Source organism: Podarcis gaigeae (assembly GCF_964106915.1).
Source record: "Podarcis gaigeae genome assembly, chromosome: 17".
Taxonomy (NCBI): Eukaryota; Metazoa; Chordata; class Lepidosauria; order Squamata; family Lacertidae; genus Podarcis; species Podarcis gaigeae.
Window position 1 is genome coordinate 33,242,683 of NC_139694.1, and position 20,197 is coordinate 33,262,879.

The window sequence follows — 20,197 nt, forward strand, 5'->3', positions numbered from 1 at the left end:
TCCATTCAGCAAAGGTCTCCGGATGAACAGACCTGGCTTACCAAAATAATTCCCCAGGAAATACTCAGCTAATCAAAGAACAAGCTGGTGCAGAGGCCTACTACAAACACATCAGCACCCATCCCAGCATGAGGGACGAAACAGCACACAATAGATAGCCTTAAAGATCATCAGGGCATTGTCCGTGTCTCTGGACTGGAAGTGATGGCTTGAGGCGGCAAGTACATAGCCTCCAACATTTCTCCGATGACTATAGGGATGTTATTAATGATGATAACAATAACAGGTAGTTCTGGGTACCTAAAATGTATAGGAACTTATTCACGTATGCAACTACAGCGGCAAGAATGTTACTTGCCCCCAAATGGAAAAAAGCAGAAGTCCCAGCAAAGGAAGAATGGATACAAAAACTTATGGAATACGCAGAAATAGCGAAACATACCAGAATGATATTAAATCAAGATAACAAATTGTTATTATAAAAGAATGGAAATGGTCTATTGAATATTTACAGCTAAATTATAAACAGATAAAAACATTGGCAGGATTATTGTAATAACCTGCAGTTTTATAAGAGTATATATTTAAAGATGATTTATAAATGAGCAAATTAAGTTACTTTGGATATGCAGAAGATATAAAAAATAAATTTAAGGAACTGCAGAAAGAGGGGGAAGGAAGTCAAGTTTTGAAATGTCAATATGATTGTAAAATTAGTGAAATGTATAAAATTAGTGAAATGTATAAACTTGAAAAGTATAAATAAACAAACTTTTAAAAATGATAATGATGATAATAATAATTGTTGTTGTGTTGTTGTTGTTGTTGTTTTACTATTTATACCCACCCAACCTACTGGGTTGCCCCAGCCACTCTGAGCAGCTTCCAACACAATATAAACACATAATAAAACATTAAACTTTTTTTTTTAAAATCCCTATACAGGGCTGCCTTCAGATGGCTCAGGGGTCAGATAAATCTATATTTCCCAACATTTCTCTGATGAAAATAGGAAGATCAGAAACTGGGACGGCTTCTGTAAATCTGGAACTGTCCCTGGAAAATAGGGACACTTGGGAGGGTCTGCAGCTGCAGGATTTGGGTGTTATTTGCCAGTCCACCTGATCCAGGTCTTGCAAGGCTTCCTATCTTTGTTGGAAGCCGCCCAGAGTGGCTGGGGAAACCCAGCCAGATGGGCGGGGTACAAATAATAAATTATTATTATTATTATTATTATTATTATTATTATTATTATTATTATTATTATTGCAAGTCCTGAGTGTGTACAAGAACTATGAATAGAAGGCATTCTAGATCCAAGTCCTTAGATGCACCTGTCAGACCACACACGGCTTCAGTGACACCTCTAAAAACATGGAAAGGTTCAGGTCAGGCCCACCCACTTTGTAGGTTTGGATTAGGCAAATGAGGTAGCCTCCAGTTGTCAGACACAGCTCCTGTCAATCCCAGCCAGCTAATGGGCAGGGATGATGGGACTTTTAGTCCAACAATATCTGGATGGTATTGTCTACACCAGGGGTGGCCAGCTCCCAATAGACTGCAATCTACTCACAGAGTTAAAAACAGGCAGTGATCTACCCCCTTTTTTTGGGTTCAGGTCAAAGTTGTTGAGCATTTTTAGGAAGGAAAACCCTGTTTTTTAGGGGTTCAGGTCAAAGTTGTTGTGGAGCTTCTTTTTATGGGCTTCTTTGGGGGGAGTCAGTGATCTACCACAGATGTCCAGTGATCTACCAGTAGATCACAATCTACCTGTTGGACGTGCCTGGTCTACACCATGGGTAGGCAAACTAAGGCCCGGGGGCCAGATCCAGCTCAATCACCTTCTAAATACGGCCCGTGGACGGTCTGGGAATCAGCGTGTTTTTAAATGAGTAGAATGTGTCCTTTTATTTAAAATGCATCTCTGGGTTATTTGTGAGGCATAGGAATTTGTTCATTTTCTCTCTCTTTTTTCCAAAATATAGTCCGGCCCCCCCACAAGGTCTGAGGGACAGTGGACTGGGCCCCTGCTGAAAAAAATTGCTGACCCCTGGTCTACAAAGAGCTTTCTCTGCCCCAGGTCGCAGACAGATGCTACCCATCAAAGTAGATATACAGAGCTAGATAGGTAAATGACAGCATTTACCGTATTTTTCGCCCTATAAGACACACTTTTTCCCCTCCAAAAATGAAGGGGAAATGTGTGTGCGTCCTATGGGGCGAATGCAGGCTTTCCCTGAAGCCTGGAGAGCGAGGGGGGTCGGTGCGCACCGACCCCTCTCGCTCTCCAGGCTTCAGGAAGCTATCCATTAGCCGTGGGAGACCCAGCTCTCCGAAGGCTAGCGGAGACCTTGCCGGCACGCAGAAGCTTGGGGCGCGCTGAGCTCCGCACGCCCCAAGCTTCGGGATTAGCGTAGCACTCCGCTAGCCCTTGGAGAGCCGCGCGGCTCTCCCACAGCTAGCGGAGACCTTGCCGGCACCCAGAAGCTTGGGGCGCGCTGAACTCAGCACGCCGCAAGCTTTGGGATTAGCGTAGCACTCCGCTAGCCCTGGGAGAGCCGCGCGGCTCTCCCAGGGCTAGCGGAGACCATGCCGGCACCCAGAAGCTTGGGGCGCGCTGAACTCCGCTCGCCCCAAGCTTCGGGATTAGCGCAGCGCACCTGGGGGGGGAAATAAAAGTTTTTTCCTTTATTTCCCCCCCAAAAAACTAGGTGCGTCCTATGGGCCGGTGCGTCCTATGGGGCGAAAAATACGGTATATCTAGAAATAAGCAGACCACATTCTGCCTCTTCAAACACACACACACACACAGGCAGGCAGGCAGTCATACCTTGTCCCCTGAAAACCCTGCAAATTCCAGAAGTCTCAGGATCCGGGGTGGGAAAAGGGAGAGTGTCTGTGGAAGGAAGACATTGACATGAATGACAACAGACACACTTGTGGGGAGAAATCCTCCTCTTAGACTTTGCCTTTCTCAGCAGTAGAAAGCTCCACTTTTTGAGTGTGGTCCACTTGCAAGTGGACACATCAGAAGCAGATAGCGTGGTCCCTTCCTGATGTTGTTAGGATTCCAACTTCCACCAGCCCCTGCCAGCTTGGCCAATGGCCAGGAATGTTGGGAGCTGCAGCCCAGCAACAACTACAGAGAAGCTACTCCCTTCAGAGGGAAGGAGAGGAGAGATAAAAATGACTAACTCCAATGGGCTGCTGCTTGTAACTCAGTTGCTGTCCTTATAACCGCTGGTGAAGCACATGCAGACTCACCAAGTTGAAGGCACCAATGCCCAGCGCAACTCCTCCCTCCAGATGGGCGCGAGAAGGAGAACTCGATGGCAACTGATTGGGCTGGATGAAGCTGTTGAGCTCCCTGCAAATGTAAGAAGGTTTAGAAAACCCCATTTCAACTTCACCTACCAGGAGTGAAGCATGGAACCCAGGCATCCGAGCTCACAGTTTTCCTAACCACTAGACCACTCCCACCCTGACCACAGAGTTTGAAGATACTTCATTGTTGTGACAGGGGATACGAGTGAATAGGAAATGCAATTCCTTCCCACCCCCCTTCCCCACAACATTGCTTTAAGGCAAAGAAGGACTATGTTCTGGATTCAAACATCCAACACACATTTCAGGAACGGTCAGTCTAGAAAATGCTTGTCAAACAAAGCAGTCATGTCCTGGATGGCCACCGATATTGCTGTCCCAGTTTTCCAGAGATGTCCGTGACACTTGTAGCCATTTCTGTGCATTGCTAATCTGGTGAGTAAGTGGGCAAGTGGACATTTCTTTCCTCTCCTCTCAGATACAGACAGTTTCTCATGTGTAAGCATCCCAAAGCTGGGAGTGGTTTCCTGACACTATGTGGGATGCATGCTGGAGCAGTAGCTACATCTCAGACTTTTCTCACACACATTCCTCTGCTGGCGTACAACAGAAAGATAAATCACATGTTATTGGGACTGTACCATTCCAGGCTCAAATGGAGGGGGAAGAGGGGGGGGAGTGAATATTTCTTACACACATCCACCCCTGGCAAACCAGCGGAAAGATTATGGTGCAGGGATTCTGTATCAGCTGAATTTCTCTGCATGCGCAGATTGTCCCAGAAACTTCTCCCTTCCTGAACCTGGCATGGAATCCAGTTGTCCTTGTTATGTACTGAAGTTCTCACCCTGGGCCAGCAGGGGGATACTGTAGATAGTGATGCAAATGAAGGATCGAAAGTGACGTTCAGTGATTGGCTAGTTACAGAAAATGGTTACTGTTGCATTCTAGTGGAGCTCTATATAAGCAGGCTGACTGAGCTCCTCAGTTCAGTTCTGTTCCAGCTTACAAATAAAGAGCTGCTTTGGAAGAATCGCTGTGTCGTCTGATATGTTCGCCCACAACTTAACAGTCCTGCCCCCTCTTCTTCATCTCACACCCTTCCCTGGTGCTGCTTCTCATTCCCAACTTTGTGCTACCTGCGATTCAATACTGCTCTGCTGTTCCAGCCCCTGCCAGCTGTCACCACAACTCACCTGTAGATGAGGTAGCTGCTACGCACCTTGATGCCTCCTTTTATGAAATTCACCATATTTTCATCCTGAAAAAAAGAAAAGGAATTTTGAAAAGTCCTCAGCTTAAGGAAGATAACTCAAGAAGCTGATGTGTCTGTGTGATGCCTCCGGGACAACTGAATGCAAGCATCCATTGCAGGTCGCTGCTGTAAAGGGAAGGTACAAGCAGTGGGTACCTGGGCACATTGGTTCCAAGCTTGGCACGGATTGGGAATGGGGAAGCTGTGGTCCTCCGGATGTTGTTGGAAGACCGCTCTGATCATCCCTGACCATTGGGCCAGGCATGCTGACTGGGGCTGCTGGGAGTCCAACAGAATCAGGAAGGCTGCAGGGATGGATAGTGGAAGCTAATTGGAAGGGGAATTGCTCCATGTTGGCCGGCTCTTGCCTGGCTTCCCCATAAGGCAGCATACAGAATCCTTGCATGCAGTCTGTGGCTTGTGTTACATATGAATCTCTGGATTGGGGGCACTAAATATATATTGCAATTAAAAGTGGGCCAGAGACATTTGCCTCCTGAAATCCAACCCATCAGAGAAAGGAGGAAGAAAAGTGGCTGTTTACCTGCACAACAAAGTTAACATAGAAGTGTGAGTGGCTGCAATGCTACATCTCTACTGCAGGAAGGAAAATGCCTCTGACTCCACCTGCTGCAAGACCTCTCTCACTGAGACACCTCCTGCCAAGGGGTCCTGCCCCACCACTTGAAAACTGCTGCCCTGGTGGCCTGTGCCCTGCAGTGGAGAGAAGCTCCCCTTACCTGCAGGAAGGTGAGGGCAGCCCGGTGCAGCAAGCATTCTGCGTAGCACACTTCTGCATGCAGCTCCTCTGCAATGGGGAAAGGAACAGGTTCAGGGAAGACATGTGTCATTCCTAACCAGGCTTACCATGTCCTCCTCTGTTCAACCCTTAAACATTCACATCCACCCACTGGAAACAGTAGCGCCAAAGAAAAAATACCATGGATCTTGCGAACATTTGGAAGCTGGACTGTTTACTTATTTGCAACACACCAGCCAATAATGAAGATTCCCTGCCCCAAAAGTCAGGGGGAACCTCCAGACATTGCACACCTTATATTTATTCCTTTCCACAAGCTACCCTGTGCCTACATCAAGACGAGCCAGAGAAGGCAATGTAAGGATTTCTGTACTGGATCCAAGATCCATATACAGTGGTACCTCTGGTTGCGAACAGGATCCGTTCCAGAGGCCCGTTTGCAACATGAAAAGAATGCAACCCACAGTGGCGCATCTGCGCATGTGTGGGTTGCAATTTGCTGCTTCTGCGCATGCGCGAGACATCATTTTGCGCTTCTGCGCATGCGGCAAAACCTGGAAGTAACTCTTTCTGGTACTTCCAGGTCACTGCAGGACATAACCTGAAAGAACATAACATGAAGCTGACATAACATGAGGTACGACTGTAGTCCGACCTGCCTCTAGATGTCTCTGGCTAGTGCACAAACATCAGCTTTCCCCACCCCTCATAGACCAAAAAAAAATATGCAGTGGTCTTGAGCCCCACAACTCTTCTCACCTTCAGTACAGGAATCTCCGCCTAGCCGACTGGAGAAGGATCCGGTCACCGTGCTTTTCCTCCGAAACCTACCAGAGGAACCCCAAAAGGGATGCATAGTTAGGTTCCACTTCCTCCATCCCAACGCCCAGTGAATGCAAGCTGGGCGTCTTCTTTGGGCTGTCACCACCAACACCTCTCCCATCCCATCCCCTGAGCCTATGCCCACCCAACAACTCCCACCTACCCCTTAAGACCCATTTTCAAATTGAGGAAGAGAATGGTGCTTAAAGAAACAACTCAGAAGGGTATAAGACTTCCTTCTCCCTGTGAGCAGCTGGCCTTAGTAGTATTGAATCCTGACTTGGGTCAGGAGGAGAAAACAAAATACAGCAGTACCTTGGTTCCTGAACGGCTTAGTCGTCGAACAAATCGGTTCCCGAACGCCGCAAACCCAGAAGTAAGTGCTCCGGTTTGTGGCGTTTTTCGGAAGCTGAATGTCTGACGCAGCTTCTGCTTGAGCGCAGGCAGGGCTGTAACTAGAGGGCGGTGAGGTGGGGCCCCGCCAGGGGTGCAGGCAATGTGGGGGCGCAAAACTGGCTAAAAAATATGTCCATAAATATAGGTAAAGGTAAAGGGACTCCTGACCATTAGGTCCAGTCGCGGACGACTCTGGGATTCCAGTGCTCATCTCGCTTTATTGGCTGAGGGAGCTGGTGTACAGCTTCCGGGTCATGTGGCCAGCATGACTAAGCCGCTTCTGGCAAACCAGAGCAGAGCACGGAAATGCCGTTTACCTTCCTGCCGGAGCGGTACCTATTTATCTACTTGCACTTTGACGTGCTTTCAAACTGCTAGGGTGGCAGGAGCAGGGACCGAGCAACGGGAGCTCACCCTGTCACGAGGATTCGAACCGCCGACCTACTGATCGGCAAGTCCTAGGCTCTGTGGTTTAACCCACAGAGCCACCTGCGTCCAGTCCATAAATATAAATATTGATTATTGCCTCATAAGAAATGGTTTTAAATAGAGGGTGAATTGAATGGGGGGGAGGGGTTAGAGGAGAGGTGGAAAGAATAGCTAATTTGTGCAGGAAGCCCCCTGCAGCCAATCAGAAGCCGCGCCTTGGTTTTCAAATGGTTTCTGGAGTCAAACAGATTCCCAAAATGGATTAAGTTTGAGAACCAAGGTACCACTGTACCCACTCACAAGTGATGCAGCCAGGTGAGGTTTTGGGCGAGAGCACACCTCCCCCCCATTTAGAAGCTACTAACATGACCAGACACCCCTTCAGAGGTGCCCTAGAGAAACAGGCCTTATTCCCCACCCCAAAAGCTCCCCCAGGCTGTCCCCACCTCTGGCAGATTTCCTGTGCCTCTTTCATAGTGTGTCCAGCATGAACAATGTCATCGTGCTCAAAGGTCATCATGGCTTGCATTTCCAGAATGGTGGCATAGATTAAGGCATGGTACATGCTGTCTTTGGCCCTGTCGAAAGGGATCAGAAAAAGGAAGCAGGTGTAGTTGCAGGCAATATAGTTTTGTTTTTTAAAAAAATTAGTGATGGCAACAGCTAGGGAGGGTTGTATTGTTTCCTCCATGTTTCTCATATTTGCCCACAAAAGGATGTGGGACGGGTGGGCGAGACATTTGAATTTCACCCTTATGCACCTGAAAATCAATGCCCAGCACTATAAAAAACAAAGAAAGAGATGGTCACATTCCTGATCACAATTCATTAAGTTATAAAAAGGAGAAGGGTCAACACTTGAAGATTTTGGAATGTCCTCGGCCCAACTTAGACTCTGCTGGGGTTGAATCCACATAGCCCAGCTACCTGCTGAGTTGAACCCATGAACCAGGATTTGAACCAGTCTAATTTCTTTGAAGCCACTGCTAGAAATCCACATACTTAACGAAGTTACAAATCAAGCTTTGTGAGAATAATAGCATTCACAGAGCAAGCAGGAGGCCTTTCTAAGACAGGGAGAGGCTTGAACAACAATATTCAATGGCATTCTTCTGCTTTTAGGAAAAGCAGAGCTCTCCTTTTCATCTATTTTTCTTCCCCTGCTTTTGCTGGCAAAGACAGGAGCAACCTCCCACACACACAGGGAGGGCTTTGGGTTTTGTTCGCATTTCTTTTCCAGCGTGCACAAAAGGTGAAAACTCCATCTTCTAACTTGCACAGGGTGCTTACCATTAAAGGTATTTGCATACTGCTTTCCTTAAACAAAAAGCAAATTGCACACACACACACAAAACATTTAAAGCATGGCAATGAACTCCACAGATTCGGCAGACCGCATTAAATACATATTTCTGTAGCCAACCAATAAAAGTCACATGCCATGGCTGAGGCGTTTGTCTCAGTTTCCAAAGGTCATTAATATATGGGTTTTGCAATCCCTCCAGAATGCTAAATGTTGGACTGTGCTCTGGTACTCCAAGCACCACCACAAAAGTTGGAGTAAGCGGTTTCTTCCATTTGGGATTATAATTTTTTGTTTTACATTTGCAGGTACAGTAATTTCCAGGTCACTGTCCTCTCCTATACCACATCACTAAACTAGAACTAGATTAGGGCTGGGCGATATCTGGTTTTCAGCATCATGTGATATATCACCAGCTAAGCATCACAATATACCAATATATCACAGTATCTGAAATAAGGGTGGAGCTACAGTACATGGAGACATTGGCTGGCTTCACAGTTTTTCCTGCATTGTGATTTTTGCTGACGCCTGCTCTTACGATTCGCTGCTCTCTGCATGAGGTAGTGCAGAGCTACTTCTTCTTCTGCTGCTGCTGCTGTTGTTGCTTATATACCACCCTATACGGGGGGAAGGGAGTCTCAGGGTGGCTTCTAGTCCCCCTCCCTCCCTCCAATAGTTGTTTTTCCACTGTGTTGCTGTTTTAAAATATTGCTACTATCGCTACTGGAGGAAACTCCTGAGAGTCCCATGGACTGCAAGAAGATCAAACCTATCCATTCTGAAGGAAATCAGCCCTGAGTGCTCACTGGAAGGACAGATCGTGAAGCTGAGGCTCCAATACTTTAGCCACCTCATGAGAAGAGAAGACTCCCTGGAAAAGACCCTGATGTTGGGAAAGATGGAGGGCACAAGAAGAAGGGGATGACAGAGGACGGGATGGTTGGACAGTGTTCTCGAAGCTGCAAACATGAGTTTGACAGGCAGTGGAAGACAGGAGTGCCTGGCGTGCTCTGGTCCATGGGGTCACAAAGAGTCGGACACCACTAAACGACTAAACAACAACAACACTATCGCTACTATTATGGATTGGTTCACATCCTTTTTAGCATAACCACACTCCCCGTTCCAGCCAGAAGTGACTACAAAGTTTGAAACAATAACAAAGTGCACAAATCAAATTCTCCTCCAAGGCCACTTGGTCTCACTACCCATAGACTCCCTTCGTTCCACCTTACCAATTTGTTTCGGTTCCACATCAAGAGCCACTCAGGTGCTCCAGGGAAGGAGTGCTGGAGGAAGGTTCAACTGTTTATTGGGGAGGAGAGGGAAGCCCTGGGTCTGATGTGTCCCCCCCCCCCCCGTCCCCTGCTTTCCACGAAGGTAACTGAATCAGGCCCTTTCCCCACTCACCTGGGTTGCAGCATCTCCAAGCTCTCACTGAACTGGTTTTTCAGGAAGCAGTTCAGCGCTTCTGTGCACTCGGCCAGGGCAGCCTCCAGGGAGCTGCTGCGGAGAAGGAAGGCGCAGAAAGAGAGAGCTCAGTTAGCCTCCCCCGAAATGGCCCATGAGACCTTTGGTAAGATAGTCACAATGCACACATTCAGAACACATTTGAATCACATGGCTTCCCCACCCCCACCCCTTGCCGGAAGCCTGGGAACTGTAGTTTGGAAAGCAGGCCAGGAACTGCAGTCCTGTGAAGGGTGAACTACAGTTCCTAGAATTATTGGGGGGAAGCCATGTGATTTAAGTGTTGGCATGACATACTACTACAGTGGTACCTTGGGTTAAGAACTTAATTCATTCTGGAGGTCCGTTCTTAACCTGAAACTGTTCTTAACCTGAGGTACCACTTTAGCTAATGGGGCCTCCTGCTGCCGCTGCACCACTGCCGCCTGATTTCTGTTCTCATCCTGAAGCAAAGTTCTTAACCCGAGGTACTATTTCTGGGTTAGTGGAGTCTGTAACCTGAAGCGTCTGTAACCTGAGGTACCACTGTACAGAGAAACATAGTCTAAGTGGGCAGCCCTAAAAGGAGTCAATTAATAATAATAATAATAATTGTATGCCACCCATCTGACTGGGTCGCCCCAGCCACAATGTATGCCCAAGAGGTCCATGGTTCAAAACCACACTTCTCACCAGCAGCTTCAGACAGGCATAACAGTATGTCATACATACCCATCAGCCATCCCATTTTAACTGGGAAATCCCAGAATGACAGAAGCCATCCTGGTGTTTGATCGGATTCTGAAATGTCCCATCTTTTAGTCCTGCACAAGAGCACAAGACTTGTCTTTGGGTTCCGCACAAGTCAGCTGGCTCATTTTGAAAATGAGAGGAAAATGTGTGGCACCCCCTCTTAGTGGGAGGCTGGAGCTGTGCTCCACCTGCATCCCTCCTGAGCACAGTCACCTCTTCCTCTCCAAGGAGGCGGTCCAGCTTCACTCTCTTTCTGGCCACAGGAAGGACCCCAAGGATGCTGCCAGCTGCAGGCTCTGCACTCCAGCTGCCACTGCTGCTCTTGGTGGCCCTCCCAGGCTCCTCGCCGAGGCCCACCCGCTGCTGCGCACCCTGCATGATGCTGCCTTCACCCTCTTGCTGCTGGCCGGGTGGAGAGAGTGCTTCTACCAGGCCACAGCTCCGTGGAGCTCAAGTACCAGGTACGGGGGGGGGGGTTGGATGGGGCGGTCCAGAACCCAGCCCCCGATCAGGCGCATTGGGAATGAGGTGGTTGGGTAAATGGCCCTCTTCTTCGTGCTTAGTGCCTGGTGATGGTGGAGGAGAGCAGCAGGTAGACTGCTCCTGACGGTGGGGTTTCCACTAAATGGGTTTTACTTCTGACAAGACCTGCCTAGGAGAGCGTTACCAGAGTGACTATTTTTCAGTGTACAGTATAGAGCCGTAGATGAGGGGTTTTTTTAAAAAATGTTTTTAAAGAGAGACGTAAATACCATTTCCTCATCTAACTAATCCTCAGATTAACCCTGTGAGGTATTAGGACAGGGTTCGTTGAACTGAGAGGGGAAACAGGGGTGGCCTAAGAAAGTCAGAATTTGTCTGGTGCTATCAGGGGAAGGCTTCCTGCTTCCTTCCCTCCCGCAGAGGCTAGAAGGGAAGGGCCTGGTGTTCCTGTTTGTGAAAGCAACAACCTCCCACCCAGCTGACGCACTTTACTCAGCCCTTCCAGCAAGCAGAGAGTTACCAAGTTTGAACACTAAGCAAACACAGGCTTGGCAAGGCCTTTGCCAGCACATCCACCCCACCTTGTTCAAACAGGGCCGAGGACCTGGGTCCTCAGAGGCCAGATGGTCTTCTGAGGGAGATGGGGCAAGTCCCAGAAATACTGGGTTGGCCACAGGGCTATGTCCCTGGTGGTCCCTGCTTCAATCCCTGGTTTATCATAGCAAGCTGCACTGGGCCACTGAACCCAGTTTTATCTACATGGGCTGATAGCAGCTCTCTAGTATTTAAAGCAGGAGTCTTTTCCTAGAAGGTTCCAGGGATTAAATGTAGGATGCTTTGCTTTCACCGCTGAGCCTTTCATCTTCAAGTTAGAGACGTCCACTTAAAGGAGGACTGGGGAACCAGTGGCCCTCCAGATGTTGCTGGACTACAACTCCCATCATGCTTGACTATTGGCCACACTGGCTAGAGCTGCTGGGAGCTGGAGTCTAACATCTGGAGGGTCACAGGTTCCTCACCCTAAAGGGTCTCTCAGGCAGAGGGCGCTTAGCACTATCCTACCAGATACACAACCTGATAGCTGCAACGCCTGCAGCACTCCAAGGAATCCTGATCGTAAATATCAGGATCTGAGAGAGAGATTTGCCTGACATCTCAGAGAACTTCTGTCCATCACAAAGCCATTCATGAGGAGCCACTGCTCTGAATTGCAGAGTAGCAGCTAATATATAGCAAGCAGCATTCGAAATTCGCCAGGTGCATTTTGCACCTGGCTATCGGCCATTTGAGACCAAGTGAAGATGCTCAGGCTCCAGGATGGTGCCTGACGTCTCCACCATCTTAAGATACATGCCTGGGAATCTCTATTATATTTTATCTGCGCAGTCAGAATGAATTTCAGGAACCAAAACATCATATTGAAAAATATGGCTTTGAAGCCGCCTGGCCCCCAAATGGCAACTAGGCATTCCGTTTTGGCGACTGTAACTGTGGGTTTAAGGAGCCGCTGGACCCCTAGCTTATATATCTGAGTTTCTAACACTGATAGCAAGTCAGGAAGATCCTGGCTGAAGTATAGTTGTCACAGTGGCCTGTAACCATTAATGGCCACCTCACACGCTTAACCTGAAGCCATCTCAGCCCAGGCACTAACTCTGCAATGTGGATGTCACAGAACAGCTTACCTTTCATGTCAATCATGATTACCCCACAAACCCCACTGAAATAAGAGGGGCTATAAACATAGCAGTCAATTTTTCCCTTTTCTTGCAAGGAATCCTATTCTGAATAAGGGAGTTTCCCTTTTAAAAAGGGAAACGTTGACAGCTATGGCTATAAATGGACCACTATAATAATTGGCTTCCTGGATCACACCATTTGGTCCTGCATTTGGGCTCCAGATGTTTGTGTGCCCTCAAGCAAACAAGGCACAGAGGCCTATATCTCCTGGGCTGCTCCTGTCCTGAGCATCTACTGTTTACTTATGAACCTGCAGGTGGAAACTTACACCTCAGAAACCAAATTCTAAATTATAAAATGCAAAGTTCAGATTTCAGACTTGGACACCTTCATTTTAAGATGATAGATAGATAGATAGATAGATAGATAGATAGATAGATAGAGAGATGATAGATAGATGATAGATATATATATATATAGAGAGAGAGAGAGAGAGAGAGAGAGAGAGAGAGATAGAGATATGAAGTTCTACTTTGGATGCAGATGGGAGGGAACACCACAGAGAGGTTTTTGAAAAGTCAAACATCCCATCGCTCTGAGTTTTGACCCTCAGTATTCCCAGGAAACACTGCAGGGGCTGGAGGCTCTTTCTTCCTAAGGAACGAAACCGCCTGCAAGATCATCCACAACTAAATCAGGTCCCAGTTGCAGAGGTGGTCAGCCCTCTCGACATATCAGACCCATCATCCCTGACCACTGGGCTCCACTGGCTGTGGCCAACACGAGAGTTCAAGATGCTGCCCGCACCCCAATTTGAGAACTTCCCGATTCAAAATCCATGCCACAAAATCCTGCTTTATGCTCCACGCGTTCAGAGGTGTGCTTTGTCTTGGGTCAATGTGCATAGCCTTTCTGCTCAGTTAGGGTCACTCACAAGGACTCGCCTTCCCCCTAACCCTACACTTGCCGCCCTGGGAAACATAAGGGAGACAAAGGGCGGGGGGCAGGGGGGTTGAGGGCAAAATAACTGGTGGCACCGAAGAGGAGATAACTGAGAAGCCCCAGCAGGGGGCTGGAGCAGACGGGCCTTTGTCAGGAGGCCTTGGGGAGAACCTCATCCAGGAGCATGCAGGGACACCCTGCATCTCCCATCTCTTCCCTCGCCGCCACTCCCCCCCCCCGCAAAAAACCCTTCCATTTGTTAAGTGCTATCTTATGCCCACCCCCACCCCCCGTTGAACCCCATGGACCCTGGCTTGGTCTCCCTTTTCCACTCCTTGTTGAAAGCACATCCCCCCCATTTTTTAGCCCAAAGCGGGGGGGGGGGACACCCCTCTTCGCAGGATCACCCCCCCCCGTCCAGCCCTCTGCCTTGGAGAGAGACTGCATTGCAGTGCCCCCGAGTCAGAGCCCTAAAAGTCTCCTCCGCCTAGGAAGCGGGATTTTTTTTTGGGGGGGGGGAGCGGGAAGGAAGGAGAGATGGAGCCGCTTTCCGCCCGGCAGCGAGGAGGGCTGCTGGTTTCCCTGCCTCGCTCACCTTACCTCCTGCTGCTGCCGCCGCCGCCTTCCAGAGCCATGCCGGGAGAGCTGCCAGGCCGGGAGTAGGAGTCGCACTCGCAGCCCCTTCAGGAATGCCAGGCGACACGCAGGCGAAGCGGCCGGGCTCGGCCGGGCTCCGCCCTGCAGGTGGCTCCCTCCCATCCCCTACCTGGGCTGCGGAGCACAGGTGACAACTCCGCCCTCCCCTTTCTGCCACCCGGACCGTGCCGGATTCTCGCCTCCCCCTGCCCGGCATCGCCTCGTGCAAGAGGTCTGGACCAAAAGCAGGCAGGCAAGTCACAGCCATGCATATAATGTATATATGCATTTATTTATTTATGTATATACACACATCTCCCCCAAACCAGACAGGTTTTCGTGTCTCTTTTCTCCCTTTCCCTGGAAGGGCTCTTGCGGATATTCCACAGGTGCGCCTGTGCCAGCTGTTCCTTCCCATTGTTTTAAGACACAGATGGAGAGAGGGAAAGGGAAGAAGGGTCTACTGAAAATGTGCTCAGCATTGGACATCCATGTGCAAAACTTACGAAACAACTCACCAACTTTTATTATGGAAAATTACAAGCACCCCTTGCCAGACTGTTGCTTGTTGTTGTTGTTTAGTCTTTTAGTCGTGTCCGACTCTTCGTGACCCCATGGACCAGAGCACGCCAGGCACTCCTGTCTTCCACTGCCTCCCACAGTTTGGTCATACTCATGTTTGTAGCTTCGAGAACACTGTCCAACCATCTCGTCCTCTGTCATCCCCTTCTCCTTGTGCCCTCCATCTTTCCCAACATCAGGGTCTTTTCCAGGGAGTCTTCACTTCTCATGAGGTGGCTAAAGTATTGGAGCCTCAACTTCATGATCTGTCCTTCCAGTGAGCACTCAGGGCTGATTTCCTTCAGAATGGATAGGTTTGATCTTCTTGCAGTCCATGGGACTCTCAAGAGTTTCCTCCAGCACCATAATTCAAAAGTGTCAATTCTTTGGCGATCAGCCTTCTTTATGGTCCAGCTCTCACTTCCATACATCACTACTGGGAAAACCATAGCTTTAACTATACGGACCTTTATTGGCAAGGTGAATGTTGCTTAGGGTCTGGCAACATTTTAAGCATGTTCCAAGCACCCCAGGTATATGCATTTATCCTGGTGGTATAGCCTTTACAACAGTCCTGGAAGATAAGGTATTTACTATCCCCCTTTCGCAGATGGCAAGGCTGAGGGTGAGAAAATAGTATCCACCCACCTATCCAGCTTCTCCTTAATCACTTTCCGATCCCAGACTGGTTTACAAAAAGAAAAAGCATATACACAAGAGTAAAATCACAGCTGTCAACCTATGATTTGGAATATTCCACTGCCAGCAATACTAAAGTCACAGTATTCAGTTCATAACTGATCGGTTCTCAGTAAAAGCCATGAGATCGACTGTTGTTGCATTGGGTTCAGAAAACGGCCAATGACAGTGCCAGCTGAATGTCATCACTTCCCCAACTCTGGCACCCTCCAATCCCTTATTTTAAGCATTACAATGTACTAATGTTCCAACAATAGGGGATTTTCCTGTTTTAGGAAACACTTTTGCCTACACCCAAATTGTCTTCTTCTTTTTACCACTGGTTCCATCTGTATGAAGGCATTCTGCCACTCCAAAACAGCTGCACTATGGTCATTTCCAGACAACCTGTTTCCTGAGCATTTCCCTTGATTCTGTTGGGAGGTTAGATGATATTGGCTGCTTCTTGAGAATTCATTCTGATTTGTTTGCTGGTACGTTAGTTCCCTGTCACTTTCCTTACTGCAAACGTTTAGCTTTCTTTTCTTTTTTTGCAGGCGGAGTGAGGCATTGTTGCCAAGAGCGCTGAAAACAACTTTAATGGTGCATCCTCAATTTGCCAATATGTGATTGAATCCCACCCAAAAATTATTACAGTGTGGAGAAGCACTCTTAGTGGCCTAAGAGTGACCCTTATTGCATTGCCACACTGCAAGAGCCCCTGGGTGATACATAGCTTTTTTGGCACTTCTAGATAAACAGCTTGCCCAACCAGGGCAGCTGTACTGGAGCAACCATTATTTCTGTTGGGGAATCTCAGACAGCCCTTTCTCACTTGGAGCATAGAAAGTTCCCAGGTGAGGGGGGCAGACTTCCACAGGGTCACATACTGCTATGCTATGCTATTGATGAGATTTCCATTAAACAATTAGCCTTCTTACACAACCACAGCAGTACCTATTAGAGAGACTTGAGCAAAGACAACTAAAAGCAAGACGGGAACACAGAAAGGTGGGTGGAGGTGCAAAGCTACAGATCTGATTGGGACTGAAGCTATTTGCATTGCTAATGGTTTGTCTGTTTGGGAAAGAGAAGCCTCTCTGCATTTTTCAAGAAGGTTCTAATTTTGGTTAGGTAAAAACTGGGGGGGGGGGCAGACTTTTTGTGTTTGGATTTACAGTAGTTGCTTCCTTCACGACAGATCTCCTAGAATCATAGAATAGTAGAGTGGGAAGGATAGTAGAGCCATATACAATGCAGGAATCAGCTATGGAAACTGCAGCTGTTTAGCTTTGGTTAGCGCCAAAAGAAATATCAGCCTCAAAAACTTTAATTGCTTCCTTGAGATGAATTTCAAGAATAGAAAGAATCCCTTCATTCGCTATCTGCCCTAAAGAACAGGGTAGCTCTATTATTTCCTCTTTCATTGACCTGTTTCTGCACTAAATGTGACCAAACCTGCTTTCTGGAAACGCCCAGAGTCTTGCAGAATGGCCATGTGGTATGGGGAAGTCCACAGGGCAACAGCTATTTTAAGCACCCAGTAAACTTTAAGAAGAGCAGTTCTAAGCTCTGTAACGTTGGGCAAATGTCACTTGGCTTTCAAAGCTGTTCTGTGGAGGTACTAGGATGTAAAGGAGTTCAGTAAGCTAGCAATAGAAAGCTCAAATCACAAGTCACACACTAAAATAGCAGCTGCACTGAACAACAAGGGAATGATAAAATTTACAAAGAACTTGTAGCATTAAAAGTCCTTGTTAAGGAAATGCATGAGAATATGAGGTTGAGTAAAATATTTGGGTCCTGATTAGGGATCTTCTGATGCTTTGGAGATATAGGAGCTTGTGTCTGTGTGCAGTAGCTAGAATCCTAGAGAACTGAAATCTACGCCTCTTTTGTTAAATATTCTCCAGATGTTTAGCTGCTAAAGAAGCCCCCAAATGTTCTCGAGGTATTTTATACCTGCGTACCTGACAGCCAGTGGCATCTGATTTCAACATTTGATAACTGCAATTGATACTTTGCAGTATTTGATAGTTGGCAAGCAATGGGTTTTAGTACTGGAGTGTACTGGTGTTTGATTTTTTTAAGGTAAAGCGTGGTCTAAACCACTGAGCCTCTTGGGCTTGCCAATCAGAAGGTCAGCAGTTCGAATCCACAATATGGGGTAAGTTCCCTTTCCTCTGTCCCAGCTTTTGCCAACCTAGCAGTTTGAAAGCACACCAGTGCAAGTAGAGAAATAGGTACCGCTGCAGCGGGAAGGTAAATGGTGTTTCCATGCACTCTGGCTTCCATCACAGTGTCCTGTTGCACCAGAAATGGTTTAGTCATGCTGGCCACATGATCTGTAAAGCTGCCTGTAGACAAGCACCGGCTCCCTCAGCCTGAAGCAAGATGAGCACTGCACCCCTTAGTCACCTTTGACTGGACTCTAGGGGTCCTTTACCTTTTACCTTATTTAAAAAGCACTCTGCTTTCAAAATAGCATATCCCCAGAAAAAATCTCCCACATTAACATCTGCATTGCAGAGGATTTGAGGGGGGTGGTATGTGCACTCAATTTGCTTGGGCCAACGCTGGTCCTTTCCACTGCCTACTGGTAAACTGAGGATTTGCATAAAAATATACCTAATAAGTGCATGGTTGCACATTGCAAAGAAAGAACAATATGAGTGGCTACATTGTCTTCAGCTGTTGCTCTAAATGGGAAACCACAATAAGACTCCCAAAGAAGCCAAGGTTCCCCAGAAGAGATAATTTGGCTACATTGTCTTCAGCTGTTGCTCTAAATGGGAAACCACAATAAGACTCCCAAAGAAGCCAGGTTCCCCAGAAGAGATAATTTGGACTTGTCAATCAGAAGGTCGGCGGTTCGAATCCCCGCGACGGGGTGAGCTCCCGTTGCTCAGTCCCTGCTCCTGTCAATCTAGCAGTTCGAAAGCATGTCAAAGTGCAAATAGATAAATAGGTACCACTCCAGTGGGAAGGTAAACGTTTCCGTGCACTGCTCTGGTTCGCCAGAAGCGGCTTAGTCATGCTGGTCACATGACCTGGAAGCTGTACGCCAGTTCCCTCGGCCAGTAAAGCGAGATGAGCGCCGCAACCCCAGAGTCGGCCACGACTGGACCTAACGGTCAGGGGTCCCTTTACCTTTACTTACTTATTAGTCAGTATTTATAGCTGACATGCACTCTTCTAAATCACGAAGAAAGCAAAGCACATACTTGAATTCTGCTTTAAAACTCATGAAAAACTGTATTGTGAAATTAGAAAATTATTTGCAAATGTTCAGAGTCTGCATATTTGCTTCAGCTCTGTGGCTGCGACTCAGAATCAGCCGACTCCACCCTGAACTGAAGAAACTGAAGAGATCCTACAACTCTCAAGAAACTTCAAGAGCTCTGTGAGAAAGATGCTGCCACTTAAATAGGCACATTTCAGCTGCCTTTATTCTTCCCTTCCGTTCATGCATAAAACCTTCCTTGTCAACAACCAGGCCTCTGTCATTCCCAAGGTCTTCAAGCACAATGAGACGTTAAAAACAAAACAAACAGCGTTAAGGAAGCCCACACAGATCCTTGCCTAGAAATGAAGAAGCATATGGTGCAAAACAGGTGGCAAGTCGTGTGCACCTCAGAGAAGTGGATTTAATTCCAACATTTGGATAGAAGTGTGATGCTAACTGGCATTACCTCAGGGGTTGGTAGCTAAATTGCTTCCAGGCTCCTGCCATGGCATTTCCCCAGGTGCCAAGGGCCCAGTTGTTTGATCCTCACAGTGGCAATCTGGCCTCTCAGCTCCCAACACCAGCTGTGCCTCAAGAGGTGGTTGCTTAGCAACCAACAAAGCAAGGCCTTGCTGCTGCGACAGTATTCCAGGGGTGTGCCTCCTCCTGCCAGCCATCCCTGGGGGAGCTGTGCCAGGGGAAGGCCTGCCTCTTCTGTCAATCATCTACTTGGTTTGCCAGCAGACACCAAGATCTCTGGGAGACGTTTGTCCCTTAGTCTCCTGCAGAGCTACTGAAGGGTTGTTGGAAACTGAGGCATGGAAGGAAAATACAGCAAAAGCCCTCCTCGTTTCTAATAAGACCTGGAGTTTTGTGCCTATACTGCAAGCACATACCATGAAGAAACCCTGATCTAGCCCTTTTACCAGGTTCCAGACCAGCTGACCTTCTGACGGAGCCCCACATTTTTCATTGTACCCTCCAACACTTTTGGCATGTCATAAAGGTAAAGATAAAGGAACCCTGACGGTTAGGTCCAGTCACAGACGACTCTGGGGTTGCGGTGCTCATCTCACTTTACTGGCCGAGGGAGCCGGCATTTGTCCGCAGTTTTTCGAAGTCATGTGGCCAGCATGACTAAGCCACTTCTGGCACAACGGAACACCAAAACCAGAGCAGCGCACGGAAACGCCATTTACCTTCCCGCCGTTTACCTGTTTATCTACTTGCAGTCGCGTGCTTTTGAACTGCTAGGTTGGAAGGAGCTGGGACTGAGCAACAGGAGCTCACCCCCCCCCCCCGTCGCTTTTCATAGCACTCAGCAAATTTTTATGATACGATAATCTTTATTGCAGAACGAAATTGAAAAATCTACATTAGACATTCAAAAACCCACAAGCCTGCTATCCCAGCTATCCCAGCCTGGTTAGCCCTTAAAAACTCTGATACCCTAAAATTGAATACAATATACTCACATAAAGACTACCTTACAGTGTT

At 47.8% G+C, this 20,197-nt stretch overlaps 1 protein-coding gene across 5 annotated transcripts in view; it reads right to left on the reverse strand.

Annotated features, from left to right (window-relative positions):
• The window catches only part of LOC310834806 (tetratricopeptide repeat protein 39A-like), a 501,953-nt gene extending 482,269 nt beyond the window's left edge, over positions 1 to 19,684 (reverse strand). For 2 of the 5 annotated variants that reach the window (XM_083719177.1, XM_083719178.1), the window contains exons 1-8: positions 14,200 to 14,391; positions 9,703 to 9,798; positions 7,433 to 7,564; positions 6,099 to 6,166; positions 5,320 to 5,387; positions 4,521 to 4,585; positions 3,265 to 3,367; positions 2,831 to 2,896 (exon numbers count right to left, since the gene is read on the reverse strand). In XM_083719177.1, coding sequence (XP_083575303.1) covers positions 2,831 to 2,896; positions 3,265 to 3,367; positions 4,521 to 4,585; positions 5,320 to 5,387; positions 6,099 to 6,166; positions 7,433 to 7,564; positions 9,703 to 9,798; positions 14,200 to 14,234 — 633 coding nt within the window. In that variant the 5' untranslated portion in view covers positions 14,235 to 14,391. Of the gene's footprint in view, positions 1 to 2,830; positions 2,897 to 3,264; positions 3,368 to 4,520; positions 4,586 to 5,319; positions 5,388 to 6,098; positions 6,167 to 7,432; positions 7,565 to 9,702; positions 9,799 to 14,199; positions 14,392 to 19,166 lie in introns of those variants that run through there. The other 3 variants (XM_083719180.1, XM_083719181.1, XM_083719179.1) reach the window with 3 other exon arrangements.
• Positions 19,685 to 20,197: the final 513 nt, after the last annotated feature.